This window comes from Rhinopithecus roxellana, chromosome 19 (genome assembly GCF_007565055.1).
Source record: "Rhinopithecus roxellana isolate Shanxi Qingling chromosome 19, ASM756505v1, whole genome shotgun sequence".
Taxonomy (NCBI): domain Eukaryota; kingdom Metazoa; phylum Chordata; class Mammalia; order Primates; family Cercopithecidae; genus Rhinopithecus; species Rhinopithecus roxellana.
In genome coordinates, this window is record NC_044567.1 from 51,784,485 (window position 1) to 51,807,038 (window position 22,554).

The following is a 22,554-nucleotide window of genomic DNA, read 5'->3' on the forward strand; positions in this document are numbered from 1 at the left end:
CTAACCACAAGAACTCTAATTGACAATAAAAAGCATAATAGATTAATTCTAGAGTTTCAAACAAGAAAGATATTGCTATAATATCTACACTGAACAGTTGTATTATAAGCCAAAAACAATTATTTCCCACTGCTGGTGTCAACAATTCTCATCTTTCCAGATGAGACCTGTTCTATCTCACCATCTAGTCAAAGAGAGCTACCAGAGCTAGCACAGTAGCATAAATTGTTGATCATATATACAAAAAAAAAAAAGCCAGGTAAAATATAATAAATGATATCCAAAATAAATTGAATCAAATATTATAAACAATGTAACCCAAAGCTACATGCCATATTTATAAGAGGAAAGAGTGGCAGCGAGATGTCACTGAAAGAATTTTGAGAGAAAATGAAACATTTTGTCCTACTACATTTATACCCTCTGATAAATTAGAAATTTACTTGGGTGCACTAAAACCTCTATTTCGTTACTTAAAACTTGCCAAAAGGCCTAAGAATCATAAAGATCCTATGCTATAACAACTGCAGTAGCATACAACAAAGGGTGGGGAGTTAGGACTCTTGGGGAAATATTTCAATTATTATTCCTTTACTGTTAAAGTATTTCTTGTGTTCTTTATACCTTGATGAAATATTTTTTGAGACTGTTAAGATCCAAAAGATATAAACTGCATTTATTGTGTAGAAATTCAGAATGGCTCAGGCTACACAATAGTAGTCAGATGTAAAGTGTACTAAATTTCATCTTCTATAAGGGTTGATTTTGAATTCAATCATCCTTTGAGAGAAGACATCCCAGCTCGCATAATTTCATCAACCAGGAGAATGTTGGTGGCAATCACTGTGCTAAGGAAAAAGATGACAGGGTGAGTAAAGCCTACTAACCCACTCTTAGCTTTTTTCTCCAGCAATCTTTACCTATGTAGGGTACTCTAATGATGTTGGTACGATATTTTATGAGACAAAGCTGTTATAAATACAAATACAAATGTCACCTTTTTTTTTTTTTTTTTTTCCAAGATGGAGTTTCACTCTTATTGCCCAGGCTGGAGTTCAATGGCGAGACCTCAGCCCACTGCAACTTCTGACTCCCACGTTCAAGCAATTCTCCCGCCTCAGCCTCCCGAGTAGCTGGGATTACAGGTACCTGCCGCCAAGCCTGGCTAATTTTTGTATTTTTAGTAGAGACGGGGTTTCACCATGTTTGCCAGGCTGGTCTTGAACTCCTGACCTCAGGTGATTCACCTGCCTCAGCCTCCCAAAGTGCTGGGATTACGGGTGTGAGCCACTGCACTGGCCCAAATGTCACCCTTTGTATTATAATTTAAACTCCTTTGCTGATAAGGTGCATTCCTGATTTATATTCCAGCAAAATTGAGCTTAATTTTTCTTATAACTTAACACTGCTAGACTTAAAATATAAAAGGGACTATGAACTATAAAATGACAGAAGCTAGTCCTAATAACAATACCACACCTTTCAAACACTTGACAATTTTTCCACTGTACAATGACAAAAATAATAGAAACATTTTCATCTTATCAATTATAACTCTACAGGTCTTTCACTTTATATTCATATGAACTTACCAAGAGTGAAGAAGTTGTTTTTTTACGCAATAATTATCCCAAACTCCTGCATCTGCTGCTACCATTGGCTCACCTGAAAAGTAAAAACAATTTTAATACCAAAATCTTACTATTTTCTATTAATATTAATTGATATCTTCTAAAAATATTTAATACACTACCAAAACTACTTTTGTCAAGGTCATCAATGACCTCCATATTGTCAAATCTAATGGTTGATTCTCAGGCCTCATCTATTCAGTATTTAACACAGTTGATCACACTCTCTGGCCTACCCTTTGTTATCTTCCAGGACACCACACTCCTCTGGTTTTCTTTCTTTTGCACTAGTGACTCCTTTTCTGATTACTTTGCTGGTTCTTCCTCTTCCTCTCTCACTTCTTAATGTTGGAGTACCCAAAAGTTCAGTCCTAGCCTCTTTTCTCTCTACCCTTAATCCCTAGGTGATCTCATCCAGACTTTTAGATTTAAACCATACACATCTGATGACTCTCAAGGTTTTTTGAGTGTTTTTGTTTGTTTTCTTTTTTCTTTTTCTTTTTTTTGGTGTTTTGTTTTTGTTTTTGAGACAGAGATCTTGCTCGGTCACTCAGGCTGGAGTGCAGTGGTGTAATCTAGGCTCCCTGCAACCTCTGCCTCCCGGGTTCAAGCAATTCTCCTGCCTCAGCCTCCCAAGTAGCTGGGATTTCAGGTGCCTGCCACCATCCCCGGCTAATTTTTGCATTTTTAATAAAGATGGGGTTTCACCATGTTGGCCAGGCTGGTCTTGAACTCCTGACCTTAAATGATCCACCCACCTTGGCCTCCCAGAGTGCTGGAATTACAGGTGTGAGCCATTGCACCCGGCCTGACTCTCAAGTTTTAATCTCCAACCCAGACCTCTTCCTTGATTTCCAGACCCATATATCCAACTTTTTTAATTAAAAGATTACAGATGCTTCAACCTTGACTCTGGCAAAGCTGAATGTTAATGTCCTTCTCACCCACAACCTGCTCCAGCCAGTCTTCTCCACCACAGTTGATTGCAACTCCAACCTTCTACTTGTTCAGCTGACTTCTCTACAGAGTGGAGAGTGGCCAGAGTGATTCTCTTAAACAGAATTAGGCCACGTGCCTGGCCAACATGGTGAAACCCTGTCTCCACTAAAAATACAAAAAGTAGCCAGGCGTGCCAGCAGACACCTATATTCCCAGCTACTCCAGAGGCTGAGGCAGGAGAATTGCTTGAACCTGGGAGGCAGAGGTTGCAGTGAACCGAGATCGCGCCACTGCACTCCATAGCATGGGAGACAGAACGAGACTGCCTCATAAATTAATTAGGCCATGTCACACCTCTGCTCAAAATTGCTCCCTGCTCCTCTAAAGTAAAAGCCAAAGTCCTGAGACTGGTCCAAATGCCTCTGCATGATCTGACCTTCTGTCACCTCTCACCTCCTTCCTCAAAAACGTCAGACACTGGCTTTTCCACTAGCTGTTCTCTTTCCCTAGAACACTTAACCCCAGTTGCCTACATGGCTGATTTCCTCACTTCCTTCCACTTTTTTTCAACAGACATCTTGATGATGCCTACCATGACCAACCTCTTTAAGCTGTCGTTCTCTTTCCACCCTCCTGTACTAGCGTTCATGATCATTAGTAAACCACTCTTTTTTTCATATAATTCATTTCTTTCTAAGATGCTGAAGGAGTTTATTTATTAAAGTTATTATTTACTGCCTACCTTCTCCCACTACAACATAAGCTCCCAGGGGCAGATATTTTTGTCTGTTTTGTTCTGTGTGAAGCCCAAGAGGAAATCAAGCACTCAACAACTATTTCTCAAATGAATGAACATTTTTTAAGAAGCTCAAAAATAAACTAAAGGCATCCAAAATTTAAATATTAAAGTTACCCAAATCTCTACTTCTTTACTATAAGATCTGGGTAACTAAAGAATAACCTCTTTCTTTATTAAGCAGCTAATTTTCCTTCCCTTTCTTACCTGTACTCAAATCTATGCCCACAAGTTGTTTTGACTCGACATGCTCAGCCTGAACTTTTACTAGTGTTTCCTGTGGGTCATAACCAGCATTCTGAGCAAGAACCTTTAGGAATAAAAATAATAATAAATATATATGCATAATACCTTCACATATCTCAAATATCAAAATACTCTTTACTCTTGTAAAAACACATCTATAACATGACAATCATCTCCTTTTGAAGAATTCCACTTTCAATCTAAATCAAAGTATTATTTCATCTATCTAGTACTTTTTATATCTACTTAAACATTGCCCCTATGCACATCACAGTAAATTCTGAGGACATCAGAGTTCCCCCATTTCCACTCTACTACATTAATTTCCCTCCTTGCAAAAGGTTTTTGTGTTTTTTTTTTTTATTGTGAAAGGAAGTAGAATGATATTCTTGTTTCCTCTAGTGCTGCTAGTCACATGCCCTCCAGTTCTTCATAGGCATTTGCTAAGGAAACCAGAATATTAGCAGCACCTTTGTGCCTCTCATCTTCATGAGGAGAGTCACGACCTGTGGTAACAGGGTTGGAGATACCCGCACTCCAAACCAGGCTCATTTCCAAGTGGTCCCAAATCACCAGCTGATGAGGAAAAAGGTACCACCAATGTACACTGGGGTTACCAATTTCTGTCAACAACAAGATCATACTGACTTTGCTACTCTGGGGAAAGAAAAAATAGAAGTCTAATTCACAAAGATTTCACAAATTATGAAAAATTTTAATAAAAATTAGCAAAGAGATTTTGCTGGCATTGTTAATAATGCTTTAATTCATGGTAATAGCATCTTTGAAGTAATTTTACTATATTTCTAAGGTGGTTTGAAACAAATTAAGGAAAAGAGAAAGGAATGGTTGCTTTCTGTCCTTAGGTTGCCACATGGAAAAATTCTGTTTTCTCTTTTTCTAGGAATTAAAATGATGATGATAAATGTAAGGTTGTATCTAGGAATGCTAAATAGCCTCAAGCCCTCACTCTCCACAATTTAAATTGATTACATTTGGATACCACTAACAAAACAAAGATGTACCATAAAATCTAACTAAATTTTAAATTCTAAACTTTTTCATTATGATTAATCATGAGTCATTTCTGAAGGAAATATTTGGAGCTGCTTTAATTTTTGGAACTCAGAGAAAGAAGCAAGGGGGTAAGTTGGCTATTTCATGAGATCGTGCAAGGATTCTGGGCTGTTATCCCAAAAGTTTCCCTGCTTTAGTTGTAAAATATCTAAGAGAAAATTGTGTAAGGAAATGCATATAAATACCTGTCTACTCCATTAACTATCAGATAATATGGGCAATTTGTAATTAAACACCTTTATGTCTAACCAGTTGTTATTTGGCCGAAAGGGTAGTTGTACCTTGGGAATAATGAGTAAGGCATCAGCAAAAGCCTGGACTCCAAGACGAGCTCTTCCTTTTATACTGTTCTTATACGTAACGAGAGCTTCAGCCATTGCCACTTCAATTGCACCAGCTCCAGGAACCATACAACCTATTGGAGAGAAAAAATATGATTGGCAAGACATGCCATAAAGACCAAAAGAGAGAGAGAAAGAGAGAGAGAGAGAAAAGCAGTTCACTATTTAAGTGTGTTGTATTATCTACAAAAACCAAATAAATTGCATGGCTTAGTAATTACTCAGTTATCTTATGAAACATCCTGAAGTTATACGTCATTAAATAAATAGGCATAGTACAGATAACTGGCTGCAAACAGCTTATTTCGCTGCTCATCTTCTGGTAAACAAAAATAATTTCTTTTTACCTTCATCTTACTCTTTTATAATTACTTTTTTTTTTTTTTTTCTGAGATGGAGTTTTACTCTATCACCTAGGTTGGAGATGTAGTGGCACGATCTCGGCTCATTCCAACCTCTGCCTCCCAGGTTCAAGCAATCCTCCTACCTCAGCCTTCTAAGTAGCTGGAATTACAGGCGTGCACCACGACACCCAGCTAATTTTTGTATTTTTAATAGATACGGGGGGGGGGGGGGGCCCACCATGTTGGCCAGGCTGGTCTTGAACTCCTGACCTCAAGTGATCCACCCACCTCTGTCTCCCAAAATGCTGGGATTACAGGCGTAAGCCACCACACCTGGCCTTATGACTACTTTTAAGAGGTAGTTATTTATACTTTATATTGACAGGTAACTGATTACAATAACTGACATGAAAATTTTTTAGGCCAAGATAATTTGTCCCTAGTTTTTGATAGGGAATTCTTGGAACTCAATGAAGTATTTGTTTTTGGTGCTGGAGCATAACTCAAACTGCTATCTAAGAAAAAAATTAAGTGGTATTATTATTCTAAAGCAAGAGTTTTGGTTAAACACATCAAATTTCACATCAGAATATGACTTTTATATCTGCTATTTGTATGGTTTCATGAAGTTTATGACTCTTATTTAAATCAGTAAACTTGCTTTAAAACAAAACAATATGAAAACAATCTCCCCTTTTATCTCACATCATTTTAAAATTACTACCCCCTTTCTCTGCTTCACTTCACAATGTAACTGCTCAGAGCTGTTTACCCAACAGATTATTACATCATTACCTCCCATTCACATTTTTTAAAAGTTCCTTGTTAAATACAGAATATACTCAAAAGAATACTTATATGTGTAAGATATAAAGAATAAATGTACAAATAAACAAATGTATCCATGTACCTACCACCCAGCTTAAGAAAGAGATTACTAGAACCTTTGAAAATTTCTCTGATCCCATTCCCTGTGAAAACACAACATATCAAAATTTTAGCATCCCTAAAGCAGTACTTAAAGAGAAATTTGTATCACGAAACACCTATATTAGGAATGAAGAAAGTTCTCACATGAATGACCCCAGCTTCCACCTTAAGAAACTAGAAAAGGGCGGGGTCTGGTGGCTCACTCCTATAATCCCAGCACTTTGGGAGGCCAAGGCAGATAGATCACTTGAGCCCAGAAATTCAATACCAGCCTGGGCAACACAGTGAGACTCCATCTCTACAAAAAACACAACAATTAGCCAGGTGTGGTGGCACACACCTGCAATCCCAGCTACTTAGGAGTCTAAGGTGGGAGGACTGCCTGAGCCTGGGAAGTCAAGGCTGCAGTAAGCCGTGACCATGCCACTGCACTCCAGCCTAGGCTACAGATAAAGACTCTGTTTCAAAAAGAAAAAAAAAAACTAGAAAAGGAAGCACAAATGAAACCTAATATAAGCAAAAGAAAGGAAATAATTAGAATGAAAGTGGAAAGTAATCAAATGATAAATGTCAGAAATGAGAAAAGTTACATCACTACAGATTCTACAGATATTAAAAAGAATAATAAATGAATATTATGATCGACTTTATGACAATGAAGTTGAAACTGTAGATCAGAAGTTAATACTTTCTGCAAAAGGCCAGTTAATATTTTTCAGGCCAGAACATTTCTTTTGCAACTATTCAACTCTGCCACTGTAACACAAAAATAGCCATAGACAATACATAGACAAATGAGTATGGCCACATTCCAATAAAACTTTATTTACCAAAACAGGCAGCAAACCAGATTTAGCTCATAGATAGTAGTTGATGATCCTAACTTAGATGAAGTGGACAAATTCTTAAAGGACTACAAACCACTAAAGCTCACTCAAAAAAACAAAACCCTTTATAGCCCTATGTCTATTAAAATAAATTGAATGTGTCATTAAAGGCTTTCCCACAAAGAAAACTCCAAGGATCAGATAGCTATATTGACAGTCTACCAAACATTTAAGAAAGAAATAATACAAATAATACCAATTCTCCACAACAACTTAACATTTTCAGAAATTTGAACAAGAAGAAAAACTTTCCAATTCACTCTATGAGTACAGCATTGTTCTAACACCAAAAAAGATAAAAGCATTACAAGAAAAAATATACACAGACCAATACTCCTTATGAATACAGATGTAAAAATTCTTTTAAAAATTTTAGCCAATTAAATCAAATAATACATTAAAAGGAGAATACACATAGTAGCATTATTCACAATAGCCAAAAGGTAAATGGAACATGTTTCCAATAACAGACAAATAAAATGTGATATATACATGCAATAGAATATTATTCAATGGTAAAAAGGAAAGAAATTCTGGCACATGCTACAACATGAATGAACTTTGATGACACTATGCAAAGTGAAATAAGCCAGACAAAGGACAAAAACTGTATGATTCCAATTATATGAGATACACAGAGTAAACTCATAGAGATAGAAAGTAGAATAGTGGTTACCCAGGGCTGGGGAGGTGGGTAGGGAATGAAGAGTTATTGTTTAATGGGTACAGAGTTTGTTTTGCAAGGAAAAAAAGTTCTGGAGATGGGTGGTGATAATGGTTACACAACAATGTGAATGCACTTACTAACACTGAACTGTACACTTAAAAATTGTTAAACTGCAAATTTTATGTTATGTATATTTACCACAATTTAAAAAATAATTTTTAAAAATGTAATTCATTAAATTTTAAAAAGTAAAATGCATTGTAACTAAGCATGGTTTATCCCAAGAATGTAAGGCTTGACATTTGAATCAATCAATGTAATTTACTGCATTAAAAAACTAAATGAGGGCTGGGTGCAGTGGCGCACACTTGTAATCCCAGAACTTTGGGAGGCCAAGGCAAGCAGATCACCTGAGATCAGCAGCTCAAGACCAGCCAGGCCAACATGGTGAAACTCCATCTCTACTAAAACATACAAAAATTACCTTGGCATGGTGGTGCATGCCGGTAATCCCACCTACTCAGGAGGCTGACACAGGAGAATCGCTTGAACCTGGGAAGCAGAGGTTGCAGTGAGCCAGGATTGCGCCATGGCACTCCAGCCTGGGCAACAAAGTGAGACTCCATCTCAAAAAAAAAAGAAAAAAAAAAAACTGAGAAAAATCCTATGATCATCTCAATAGATGCACAAAAAGCATTTGGCATTTATTCTCGTGTGTGTGTGTGTGTTGACAGAAAAAAAAACAAGAAGTTTCACTCTTGTCGCCCAGACTGAGGTCCAGTGGCGTGATCTTGGCTCACTACAACCTCCGCCTCCCAGGTTCTAGCAATTCTTCTGCCTCAGCCTCATGAGAAACTGAGATTGCAGGTGCCTGCCACCATGCCCAGCTAATGTTTGTATTTTTAGTAGAGACAGAGTTTCACCATGTTGGCCAAGCTGGTCTCAAACTCCTGACCTCAGGTGATCCACCTGCGTCGGCCTCCCATAGTGCTGGAATTACAGGCGTGAGCCACCGAGCCCAGCCTGGCATTTATTCTTAATTAAAAACTGTCAGCAAACTAGGTGCAGAAGGGAGAACTTCCTCAACCTGGTAAAAACCTACAGCTAACATCATACGTAATGGAGAAAGAGTGAATGCTTTCCCCCTAAGATGAGGAATGAGGAAAGGATGTCCATTCTCATTATTTCTAGTCAACATTATACTGGAGGTTCTGGCCCATGAAATAAGGGAGAAAATTTTTAAATATCCATATTGGAAAGAAAAAAGTAACTGTATTAGCAGACAACATAATAACTTACATAAACAATTCAATGAAGCCTATAAGAAAGCTAATTGTGATTTAGCAAGGTTGCAGAATTCAAGATCAATGTACAAAAATTAAATATATTTCTATATATTAGCAAATAACAATCAGAAATTGAAATTTTAAAAATAACATACACAATAGTAACAAAATAAATGAAATATATAGAGATAAATATGGAAAAAAGTGTGTGAGGCTCATATACTAAGAACTATGAAATACTGCTGAGATAAATTCAAGAAGACTCAAATAAATAGATAAGACGACATTCATGAGTTAGAAGGCTCATTATTAAAATATCAACTATCCCCAAATTGATCTACAGATTTAATAAAATTCCATTCAAGCGGGGTGTAGTGGCTCACACCTGTAATCCCAGCACTTTGGGAGGCCAAGGCGGGAGGATAGCTTGAGCCCAGGAGTTTGAGACCAGTCTAGGCAACAACATAATGAGACGTTGTTTCTACAGAAAATATTAAAAAAAAAAAATTAATCAGGCATGGTAGTGCATGCTTGTGGTTCCAGCTACTTGGGAAGCTAAGGTGGGAGAGTCACTTGAACTCAGTAGGTCGAGTCTGCAGTGAGCCATGATCACGCCACTGCACTCCAGCCTGAGTGACAGAGTAAGATCCTTTCTAAAAAAAAAAGTTCTGATCAAAATCCCAGCAGCAGTCTTTCTGGCAGAAACTGACAAGCTGATTCTAAAATTCATATGGAAGTCATATGGAAATGCCAAAGACTTAGAATGACCAAAATGACTTAAAAAAAAAATGAGAGTTAACAATACTGATTTCAAGATTTATTATAAAGCTACAGTTGTCAGGACAATATCATATTAACATTAAAATAGACAAATGCATCAGTAGAACAGAAAAAAGAGCACAGAGATAGAACCACACAAATATGAAAAACTGATTTTTTATACACGAGAAAAGGCAATTCAGTGGTGAAAGTCTTTTCAGCAAATAAGACTAAAACAATCTGATACCTTTATATGAAAAAATGAACTTGTATCCATACTTGTACCATATACAAAAATTAACTTAAAATGAATCACAGACCTAAACGTAAAACATAAGACTATAACACTTTTAGAGAAAAATATTTGTGACCCTAGGTTAGGTAAAGATTTTTTAGATACCACACCAAAAGCATAATCCATGAGAGAATAAAAATAATAAATTAGACTTCATCAAAATTAAGAACTCCTCCTTGAAAGGCACTGTTAATAATAAAATAAGCCATAGAGGAGAAAAATTTGCCAGACAGATATCTGAAAAAAAGCACTTGTACCCAAAATATACACAAAGAACTCTCAAACTCAACAATAGAAAACTAACACAATTTTTTTTTCTTTCCTTTTTTTTTTTTTTTTTTCTGGAAACAGGGTCTCGCTCTGTCGCACAGGCTGGAGTGCAATGGTGTGATCATAGCTCACGTTACTGTAACCTCAAACTCATGGGGCTCAAGTAATATTCCTGCCTCAGCCTCCTAAGTAGCTGGAACTACAGGTACAGACCAACATGCTTGGCTATTTGTGTGTGTGTGTAGAGTCATGGTCTTGCTATGTTGCCCAGGCTGGTTTCTAACTCCTGGGCTCAAGCAGTCCTCCCACCTTGGCCTCCCAAAGTGCTGGAATTATAGGTGGGAGACACTGTGCTTGGCCAACAATCCAATATTTTAAAAGGGCAAAAGATTTAAACAGAAAATTCACCAAAGATATATGGAGGGTGAATAAGCACATTAAAAGATGCTCAACATGGGCTGAATGTGGTGGCTCATACCTACAAATCCCAGCACTCTGGGAGGCTGAGGGGGGAAATCTGCTTGAGGCCAGGAGTTCAAGACCAGCCTGGGCAACATAGAGGACCTCATCCCTACAAAAAAAAAATTTAAAAATTAGCCAGGTGTGGTGGCATGCACCTATCGTCCAGCTGAGGTGGGAGGATCACTTGAGCACAGGAGTTTGAGGCTGCAGTGAGCCATGATTGCGCCACTGCACTCTAGCCTAGGTGACAGAGCAAGACCCTGTCTTGAGAAAAAAAAAAAAAAAAATATATATATATATATATATATATGAGGTTTGCAGCCAGGTGCAGTGGCTCATGCCAGTAATCCCAGCACTTTGGGAGGCCAAGGCAAGTGGATCCCTTGAGCCCAGGAGTTCAGGACCAACCTTGGCAACATGGTGAAACCTCATCTCTACCAAAAATACAAAAATTAGCCAGTTTCGAAACCTGTTCTCAAAATAAATAAATAGATTAAAATTTAAAAATAAAATTAAAAAAAAGTTAGGCCGGGCGCAGTGGCTCAAGCCTGTAATCCCAGCATTTTGGGAGGCCGAGACGGGCGGATCACGAGGTCAAGAGATCGAGACCATCCTGGCTAACACGGTGAAACCCCGTCTCTACTAAAAACTACAAAAAAAAAAAACTAGCCGGGCGAGGTGGCGGCGCCTGTAGTCCCAGCTACCCGGGAGGCTGAGGCAGGAGAATGGCGTGAACCCGGGAGGCGGAGCTTGCAGTGAGCTGAGATCCGGCCACAGCACTCCAGCCTGGGTGACAGAGTGAGACTCCGTCTCAAAAAAATAAAATAAAAAAAAATAAAAAAATAAAAAAAAATTTAAAGGCCAGGTGTGGTGGCTCACACCTGTAATTTCAGCACTTTGGGAGGCCAAGGAGGGCAAACTGCTTGAGCCCAGGAGTTCGAGACCAGCCTGGCCAACATGGAGGAAACCCTATCTCTACTAAAAATACAAAAAATTAGCCAGGTGTGGTGGTGCACACCTGTAATCCCAGCTACTTGGGAGGCTGAGGCAGAAGAATTGCTTGAACTTGGGAGGTGGAGGTTGCAGTGGGCTGAGATCACACCACTGCACTAAAGCCTGGGCAACAGAGCAAGACTCTGTCTAAAAATATATGTATACATACATAGGGGTGTGTGTGTATATATATATACATATATACACACATATATATGAGGTTCATATCAATCATAAGAAAGAGCTTACCATCTTCAATGGCATTTTTGATAGCACGAAGTCCATCTCTTATGGCATCCTTGATTTGTGTGAGAGTATGCTTATTTGGTCCTCTAACCAACAAGGTAACAGAGTGAGGGTTAACACACTCCTCGATAAAAGTGAACTTTTCTTCACCCTAATGGGTGGCACAAAAATACATAACTTTAATATTTAATGTCATTATAAAATCAACAATTTATACTAGAATACAATCTTCATTTGAATTTTTCTTATCAAGCATAACTAAAGATACGTTTAAAGGGAGTTAAGTTATATCTGAACTCTTAACAAACATTTAGGTAAATAAACTGTAAAATCTGTTCTGTGAATTAGATCTTGAAACACAAAACATGAAATAAAAGGTCAAGTAGTATCTTTCTTTAAAAAAAGGGGGCTTAGTATTCACTTTACAACCACTATTCACAGAAATACTCACTAACGTATACTCATACACAAGACCAGCATGTCCCAAGCAATCTACAGTGAGATCTTCAAAAGAATTCACAGCCATTCCACCACAAGCAAGAGAGAGTCTGAAATTACACATATGTCACCATAGCTTGATTATGGAAAACATAAATACTAATTTCTTAGAGGAAAAAAGACATCTAATGCAGAAGACTGTATTGTTACTGTATTGCATTGTTTTGGGTTTTTAATTGACAAAATTGTCTATATTCAATGAGTTCAACATGATGATGTTTTTAAATATGTATACACTGTGGAATGGCTAAATCAAGCTAATTAACATACGTATTGCCTATGTGAGGCTTGATTTAGCCATTTTTGGGATAAGAACACTTAAAATCTACTCTCCGCATTTTTCAAGAATCCAACACATTGTGCATTCTTGGGTGGGTTTGCAAAATTTTTTTAAAAAGAACAATATATTGTTATTAACAATAGTTGCCATGTTGAACAATAGATCTCTTGAATTTATTCCTCCTAACTAACTGAAATTTTGTATCCTTTGACCCACATATCCCCAGTGCCCCTCCCCTCCCACTGCCCCAGCCCCTGGTAACTGCCATTCTACTATCTACTTCTATGAGTTCAACTTTTTTAGATTCCATATATAAAAGTGAGATCATGCTATATTATGTTGTATTGTTTTGTTTTTAAAATCTGTTTTAAAAAGATAAAAACTTCCCTTATACTTCAACAAAGTTCTGCAGTAGGTTAACAACCTTGCTTTTTGACAGTTCAATTATTTACTGAAACTAAAAACAAAATTTGGATTTTTTTTATGCCACTGTTTTGTTCAACAACATTTACACATAAGCTAAAAGGAAAACACATGGGATAGTTTCCACTTACTCTGTTAAAAACTTAGGATATATAACTACCTGCAAGCTTACCTTTCCATATTTCTTCTTTTTGCTCTGCGAAGAGCTACTATTCCATGTTTTGCAAGAGTATCTAAGGAAAATGGATCAATTCCCTATAATCAAATTAACATAAAAATTATAAACAAGTTTTAAACCAGTGTTTCTCAAACCTTTTGGTCTCAGCACTACTTTACTCTCTTAAAAATTATTAAGTACCCAAAGAGCTTTTGCTTATGTAAGTTCTATCTATAATATTTATCATATTACAAAAACTGATAAACTTTTAAAATATTTATTAATTCATTTAAATAATAAGCCCATTTTATGTTAATATACATAACATCTTAACTGAAAATTTACTACACTTTTGAAAACAAAAATATATATAGTGAGCTAGCAGGGGCATCACTTTACATTTTTGCAAATCTCTTCAATGTTTTTCATAGAAAACAAGTGGATTCTCATATCTGATTCAGTATTCAGTTTGGAATGATATGTTATTTTGATTCAAGTTTATGAAGAAAATCTGACCCCACACAGATAAATATTGTAAAGGGAGTAATATTTTAATAGCCTTTTCAGATAACTATGGAAATTTTTCTTTGATACTATACCAAAACTCAACAAGTAATAGTTTCTCAAAGGTTAGTTTCACTATGGAACCACAGCAACGAACTTTTCATACTATCTCACATTTAAACACGTTGGTGTAACTTGCACACTGAATGAATTATTTATCCATGTATGATTTTATAAAAATCATGCATTTTTAGTCAAGTAGATAGATAGCATTAGTTCACTGAGTTAGGCAAAGTTTCCACATGTTGACACAGTTCATGTATAACATGTTATGTTATACATGTGGAAACTGTGTCACATTATACATGTGGAAACTTTGCCTAACTCAGTGAACAAAAACTCACTTTTGTTAATATCACTACTATTATCAGGAAAGTCTTTTAAGTATTGGAAAGCTGTCAAATTCACATGGCAGATACAAGTTTTCCAAAATTCTAATTTTTGTTTACAAGTTCAAATGCTATTGACAACAAATACTGTCAGTTGTTTTAAGTCACAGAATTTCTTCATTCATTTTTGAGAGAAATCTACCAAATACCCATATCTAGATAACGACAGTTTTTCTGTCAGTCATTCTTTCAGGTAAAGTGGCATTCCATGAAAAAGTGTCTAGTTTACCTTGCAATCCAAACAATTACACAAGTGCTTTCCTTCAAGACAATCATCATATTTTGGTATGCAATAGAAGAGCTTTGTAGTTCCTAGCCCCATAATCCCAACACTTTAGGAGGCCAAGCCAAGAGGATCACTTGAGACCAGCCTGCACAACATGGCAATACCCAGTCTCTACGAAAAAACTTAAAAATTAGCCAGGCATGGCGATGCACATCTGTAGTCCTGGCTACTTGGGAAGCTGAGGTGGAAAGATCACTTGAGCCCAGAAGGTCAAGGCCATGAGCTGTAAGTGTGCCACTGCACTCCAGCTGGGTGACAGAACAAGACCCTGTCTCAAAAGAAAAAATAAAAGAGTGCTTTGTGCATACTTCATATTTTGTCACACATAATAATAAAAGGATGCATATTTAAGACAAAATTTAATAAAATTAATGTTTTACCATTTCATCAAGACATTCTTAAATGATACTGCCTTTTCTTTTTCACTGCAAGTGTGTGGTGGTATGGCAATAAAGAATGCAATGACTACTAATATAGCTTGGTGCTACTTCTTTGATTTGTGCTAAAGTGCCAGCAGTTTTACAGATTGCTTTTGCAGCATCATTGCAAATGTCAACACAATGTAAAAGGTATATTTATTATTATGAAAATAGTTTTTGACCTCACAGACTCTCTGAAAAAGTCTTAGGGATTCTTAGGGGTCCACAGACCACACTTCAAGAAATGCTTAAGAACTTTTACAAATAACTAAAATCTAAACTTTCTTCCTCACCTTTTGATTAATGATGACAAATCCTTTATTGGACTGAGCACAGACTTTGTCTTTCAGGTCTATTATTTTTTGTACTCTATCTTCAATAAATTTTCTTTCAGCTTTTACCAATTTCTCTTTCTCTTCTGCAGTCTTATAAAAGAAACCAGAGTTCACCTCTCTAAAAGATTAATAAAAACCAGCTAGTAAAGGCCGGAGAAAAAAGGAAAAAAGGTAGAAATAGTCTACACCAAATATCTGGAAGGAAAGAGAGATTTTAAAACACCTTTAGAAAAAAATTTCAAAAGTTATAAAGAGAAAGTAACACATACGTTTTTTCATATTCTAGTGAAACGTTGCAAATAAGGATAAATGCATCTTCTACTCGCTTCTTCATATCTGGATGACGGGCACCATGATCCAAAACTAATCCTTGGATCAACCTATTAAAAATATTAATGTTTCTTACTTTTAATATACATTCTAAAATTTGGTATAAAATTATCATTATAGTATTAAAGTTATACCAATACTTCCAGGACACACATTGTTTCCTTGTACCAATTTTAACAGTTTTTGATGTTTTTGTTTTTTGTTTTCAGAGAAGGGGGTCTCGCTATGATGTCCAGGCTGGCCTCGACATCCAGTCCTCCTGCCTCAGCCTCCCAAGTAGCTGGGACTAAAGGAGTGCGCCACCTCACCCACCTCCTTGCATTGACTTTAAACCTAACATATAATTAGTAAAATTAGGAAAGAAAATCTACTTTAACACAGTGTGACTATAAAGTCACAATAAAATGTCAAGCCAGAATTATTTTCTAAGTTATGTGATTAAAAAATATGACACAGCTTATCAAGTAATGAAAGGTATGTATACAATGAGTTTCTTAGGAACATTTATTCAAAATGATTATATGGAACAACTAAAAACTGTTAACCTAAATGTCCAACAATAGGGTATTATTCAGCAAATAATGACCCAACTATTTGATGGTTATAAAAAGTATGTAATAACATGGAAAAATATTTATAGGGCTAGCTGATAAGCATAGAACGACAAATTGCATATGAAGCATGACTATAACTGTTCTTTTTAAAAACAAACAACTTGGCATTAAAAAGAAAAACAATGGGAGGGACCTAAGAGTAGGGGTTATGCATAGGTAGTAGGAATATAGATGATTTGGAAAGGAGGTGTTGCTTCCTGTTTTCCAAATAATCTTTCAAGAGTCAATATTTTTATAACTTTATAAAATTCATTTACAAAACATTTAGGGGACGGAATTTCTACTCATGAATCCTTTATAACAAATTTTTGTTATATATTTTTAAAATATTTTGTAGTAGTTCAACATAATTATAAGGAAGTTTTCAAAATTTTACTTTAACTAGATTACTCCACCTCTTAACAGAATGTAAACATATCTAGGAAGAAACAAAAACACTATGTTCAACATTCCTCACTTTTCAAGCCTTCTTCACTTTCCTCCCTCCCTACTGTCAGGAAATGACATTGCTTCTTTGAGAAAACAGAAACATTGTCCCATTACTACTTCTACCAATCCACTTGCACTTGAACCTGAACTTCCTACTACTATGAATGAGCTGTCCATGTTCCTCTCTATGGGTAACCTCTCTACTTGTGTACTGGACTCCATTTCCCTCTCTGTTCTTGCACTGTCCCCTAATCCCCCATATCAATTCTTCTCGCCTAAAGAACCATTCTTACCAGCATACAAATTTGCAGTAACAATTCCTATCATTAATACAAAAAATCCTTCTCCCTCAGCCCCATTACCATATTCCCTTCTAGCTACTGCCCCATTTCTCTTTCCTCCTTTGTAGCTACACTTCTCTCAGTAACCATTCTCTTGAGCCCACCTTCAGTCTGACTTTTACTTCCACCTCTTTATTCAATCAGTTACATTAAAGCCACTAAAAAAGTAAATTTTTTCCAAATATAACAATCAACTCTCAGTTCACAGCAATGTACTCAAACTTTCAGCAGCATATGACACAGCTGATTATTGTCTCCTTGCAATACTTTCTTCTTTTGACTTCTGGGGCACCACTCTCCCTTGGCTTTAATGCCTCATTGACTGCCTCCTTCTCAATCCCTTTTGCTGAATCCACCTCATATTCTCAAACTCTAAACATCCAACTTCCCAGGGATCATGCTTTAAACTTCCTTTACTGTATTCACTTCCCAGATGGTCTCATTAACTCATGGCTTTAAGTCACTTATACGCTAATGATTCTCAAATACATACTTCTAGGGCAGACTTCTATTCTGAACTCCAGACACATCTCTCCAAATTCCTACTCAACATCTCCACATGGATGCCTAATAGGCATCTCAAACATAACATTCTCAAACTGAACTCTGGATTTATCTCCCCAAATCTGCTCCTCCTAGTCTTCTCCATCCCAAGAAACAGCACCTCCACTTTTCCTGCTGATCATGAAAAAGCCTAAGAGATATCCCTGACTGCTCTGTTTCTGTCATGTCCTATGTTGAACCCTCAACAAATCCTATTGCCCTTTCCTTCTAAGTACACCCTAATCCAAACTATTTTCATTTCTCACTTGTACTATACCAACATTCCTAACTGGTCTCTGGTTTCTGCCCTTGGCCCTCTTTTACCTCCCAATCAGCCGTTTTGTATGTATTCCCCACACAAAATCCACAGACAACCTTCTGAAATATGAATCAAGAACTTGTTATCCTTAGCAACAGTAGGCTAACTGAGATAAGTCCTACTATCAAAAACAACTAAACATGCTGGCTTAAAAGCAAAAAAACCTTAGCAACATTGAAGAGCTATGAGATAGTATATAATTACTAGGCCAAAACTGAAATAAAACAGAAACACCAAAAGGTAAGTAAAGAACTGCAGGAACAGTAGGTTCTTTTATCTTAAAGTCATTTGACAATCCAGGCAAATCTGAAGTTTGGTTTCAATGTCTTCACAATGAGAAGAAAACAGAAAGCCCAGAGCTCATCCAAGGTGGAGTGTCTTACAGGAGACCCTCTTCACATTAAGTTGGAACCACAAAGGCTATACACTCATGCTTATCCAGAAGGAAGCCAGAAATAATCAGCCCTCACATGGACTTACAGTTGGAATTCAAGTCAAATGGATATTCCCAAAAACCTCAAACTGTGAATTTAATTTAAAGTAGTCCCTAGGCTCCTTGAGGCAGCAAATGCAAATCCTCTCTGCAGAAAGGCAGCTTCATTCTAGGTCTCAAATTATTTCTACCAATACCTTTTTCAAGCACAATGAATGGCACATATGAAAACAAAGCATGATGAGTGAGAACCAGTAAAATACAATAAAGAAAGGGACAAGTCAAAACTTTAGATATTATAATTATCAAACATTAACTATATGTTTAAAGAAAGAAAAAAGGGCAAGTTTGGAAAGATTCGTAAGGAATAGAACACCATAAAAAGTAACATGGCAGATTTAAGAAACAAATAGAACTTCTATAAATAGTAAATAAGGATATCCACACATATACACACAGATATAAAAAATTCAAGAAAACAACAGACTTATATTCATATGTCTAATAAAAGAATATTACAATGTTTATAGCAGCACTATTAATAATGGGCAAAAATTGCAAACTACCTAAATGCCAATGAATAGCAGAATGAATAAACTGTGGTATATTAACACAAAAAAATACTAAATAGCAAAGAGAATGACCAATCTACTAATCACACAGAAATACAAATGAGTCTCACAAACAATGCTAAATGAAAAAGGTCAGAAACAAAAAATACCTACCTTATGATTCCTTATACAAGTACGAAACATATAACAATCTATGTGGTAGGAATTCAGATTACTCTAGAAGAAATATGGCTGAAAGGGAGCAAAAGAGGGGCTTTTAAAGTACTAGTAGTTCTGTTTCTTGTAAGAGTGCTGATTACACAGATATATTCATAAAATTAATCAAGTCATATTGTTATGATAGTTGCATTTTCAGTGTGTATTACACTTCACTAGAAAGTTTATTTTTAAATCAAGGGATTGGTTTTAAAGTAGACATCGTTTAAGAGAAAATTGGGAAACAACAAAATATATCACTAGAAATTATCTAGAATGCAACACAAAAGACAACAAGACAAAAAGTACATAAAAAAACTAAATTAAGAACATCAAGCATACATTTAGTTGGAGAAGAAGGGATGAACAAAAGAAATGCTTAAACAGATAATAGATGGAAATTTTCCAGAATCAGATAAAAACAGTAACACTCAAAAACCCAGAAAATGCCAACCAGAATAAACAAAAAGAAATCCATACCTAGCTACATCATAGTAAAGGTATACAATACCAAAGACAAAGAGAAATATCTTAAAATCACCTAGGTAAATAAAGGACTCATGGCTAATATCTGTACAGCAATAATGAAAGCTAGAAAACAATAGAACAATATCTTCAATCAGCTGAAAGAAACTAACTGCCAACCTAGTAAACACACAATGAAAGTATCAAAGAATAAAGATAAAGGCATTTTCAGGCAAAGAAAAACTGAAAGTATACCTCCAACAAACTATCACTAAGGAAAATCTACAGGATGATCTTTAGGCAGAAGAAAAGCAATCCCAAATGGAAGGCTGAGATGCAAAAAGCTACACAGATGGCTGGACACGGTGGCTCACACCTGTAATCCCAGCACTTTGGGAGGCCGAGGCAGGTGGATTGCTTGAAGTCAAGAGTTCAAGACCAGCCTGGCCAACATGGTGAAACCCTGTCTCTACTAAAATACAAAAAATTAGCTAGGCGTGGTGGTGCATGCCTGTAGTCCCAGCTACTTGGGAGGCTGAGGGAATCACTTGAACCTGGGAGGCAGAAGTTGCAGTGAGCCGAGATCAAGCCACTGCACTCCAGCCTGGTGACAGAGTGACACTCCGTCTCAAAAAAGAAAAAAATAAATAAATAAGGATAAGTAGAAAGTATAAAACAAGATGGCAAACTTTTAAATTTGCTTTTTTTAAAATTTTAATAGCTTTTTGGAGAACACGTGGTGTTTGGTTACATAAATAAGTTCTTTAGTGGTGATTTCTGAGATTTTGGTACACCCATCACCCGAGCAGTGTACACTGTACCCAAAGTACAGTCTTTTATCCCTCATCCTCCTCCCACCCTTTCCCCCGGGTCCCCAAAGTCCACTGTTAAGATGGTAAATTTTAAATCAAATATATCCATAACCGTATTAAACATAAAGGATTAATGCTCCTGTTAATAAAGATTATCAGATTTAATATTTTAATCTACCTATATGACACAAAAATCACGTAAAGAGAGAAACAGTGAAAGTAAAAACATACACAAAGATATGACAGGCAAATACTAATTAAAAGAAAACTGGGCTGGTCACAGTGGCTAATGTCTATAATCCCAGCACTTTGGGAGGCCGAGGAGGGTGGATCACTTGAGGTCAGGAGTTTGAGACCAGCCTGACCAACATGGTGAAACCCCATCTCTAATAAAAATACAAAATTAGCTGAGTGTGGTGGCACATGCCTGTAATACCAGTTACTTGGGAGGCTAAGGCAGGAGAATCACTTGAACCCAGGAGGCAGAGATTGCAGTGAGCCAAGATCACACCACTGCACTCCAGCCTAGGTAACAAGAGCAAAACTCCAACTCAAAAAAAAAAAAAAAAAAAAAACCCGGATGGACCTGGTATGGTGGCTCATGCTGTAATCACAACACTATGGGAGGCCGAGGCAGGTGGATCCCTTGAGCTCAGGAGTTTGAGACCAGCCTGGGCAACATGGCAAAATCCTGTCTTGACACAAAATACAAAAATTAGCCAGACATGGTGGCATATATCTGTGGTCCCAGCTACTCAAGAGACTAAGGTGGAAGGATCACTGGATCCCAGGTGGTCAAGGCTGCAGTGAGCCGTAATTGTGCCACTGCCTTCCAGCCTGGGTGACAGAGCAAGACCCTATCTCAGAAAAAAAAAAAGGAAAGGTAAGGAAAGGCGAAAGGCCAAAGGCCAAAGGCCAAAAGCCAAAGGCAAAAAGGCAAAAGGCAAGGCAAAGTAAAGCAAAGCCGGGCACGGTGGCTCACGCCCACAATCCCAGCAATTTGGGAGGCAGAGGTGGGTGGATCACCCGAGGTCGGGAGTTCAAGACCAGCTGGACCAACATGGAGAAACCCCGTCTCCACTAAAAAAAAAAAAAAAAAATACAAAATTAGCTGGGCATGGTGGCGCATGCCTATAATCCCAGCTACTTGGGAGGCTGAGGCAGAAGAATTGCTTGAACCCAGGAAGCAGAGGTTGCAGTGAGCCAAGATCACACCATTGCACTCCAGTCTAGGCAACAAGAGCGAAACACCATCTCAAAAAAAAGAAAGGAAAGGAAGGAAAGGGAGGGAGGGAGGGAGGGAGGAAGAGAGGGAGGGAGGGAGGAAGGAAAGAGAGAGAGAAAGGAAGGAAGGAAGGAGGGAAGGAAGGAAGGAAGGAAGGAAGGAAGGAAGGAAGGAAGGAAGGAAGGAAGGCAGGCAGGCAGGCAGGCAGGTAGGCAGGCAGGCAAGCTGGTACAACAGCTTTTAACATGTAAAGATTTTTTACATAATCAGATACATTATACTTTTAAAGATATTACTAGAAAAAAGTCGCTTCATATCAGTACAAAAGTTCAATGCCCCAGGAAATATGTAATAGTTTAAAAACTATGCATCTAAAAAGATGGTCTCAAGACATATAAAGCAAAACTCTCAAAACTAATTTTTATTCAGTTTTATTCAGTTTACTCAAAACTGAAGTAAAATATAAACAGGTGCACAATAATATTGAAAGATATTAATACATTTCACTCGGTAATTGACAGAATAAGCAGTCAAAACATCAATAAGGATATAGAAGTTCTGAACAACAGGATTAACAGGATACCTTGATCTTAATGGACATGTATATAAAATTGTACCTACCAACGGCAGCATACATTCTTTCCAAGTACACGAAACATTAACATAACAAAAGCTAACTACACACTGAGCCATAAAGCAAGTGTCAACAAATTTCTTTCTTTTTTTTTTTTTTTTTTTGAGACGGAGTCTCGCTCT

General features: G+C 37.0%; 1 protein-coding gene across 2 annotated transcripts in view; it reads right to left on the reverse strand.

The window, feature by feature from the left end:
- Positions 1-649: 649 nt before the first annotated feature.
- Positions 650-22,554, reverse strand: part of CCT6B (chaperonin containing TCP1 subunit 6B) — a 34,326-nt gene continuing 12,421 nt past the window's right edge. For both annotated transcript variants that reach the window (XM_010379559.2, XM_010379561.2), the window contains 9 exons: positions 15,790-15,900; positions 15,479-15,638; positions 13,543-13,625; positions 12,621-12,717; positions 12,173-12,320; positions 4,971-5,104; positions 3,574-3,676; positions 1,593-1,665; positions 650-848 (listed from right to left, as the gene is read on the reverse strand). In XM_010379559.2, coding sequence (XP_010377861.1) covers positions 776-848; positions 1,593-1,665; positions 3,574-3,676; positions 4,971-5,104; positions 12,173-12,320; positions 12,621-12,717; positions 13,543-13,625; positions 15,479-15,638; positions 15,790-15,900 — 982 coding nt within the window. In that variant the 3' untranslated portion in view covers positions 650-775. The remainder of the gene's footprint in view (positions 849-1,592; positions 1,666-3,573; positions 3,677-4,970; positions 5,105-12,172; positions 12,321-12,620; positions 12,718-13,542; positions 13,626-15,478; positions 15,639-15,789; positions 15,901-22,554) is intronic.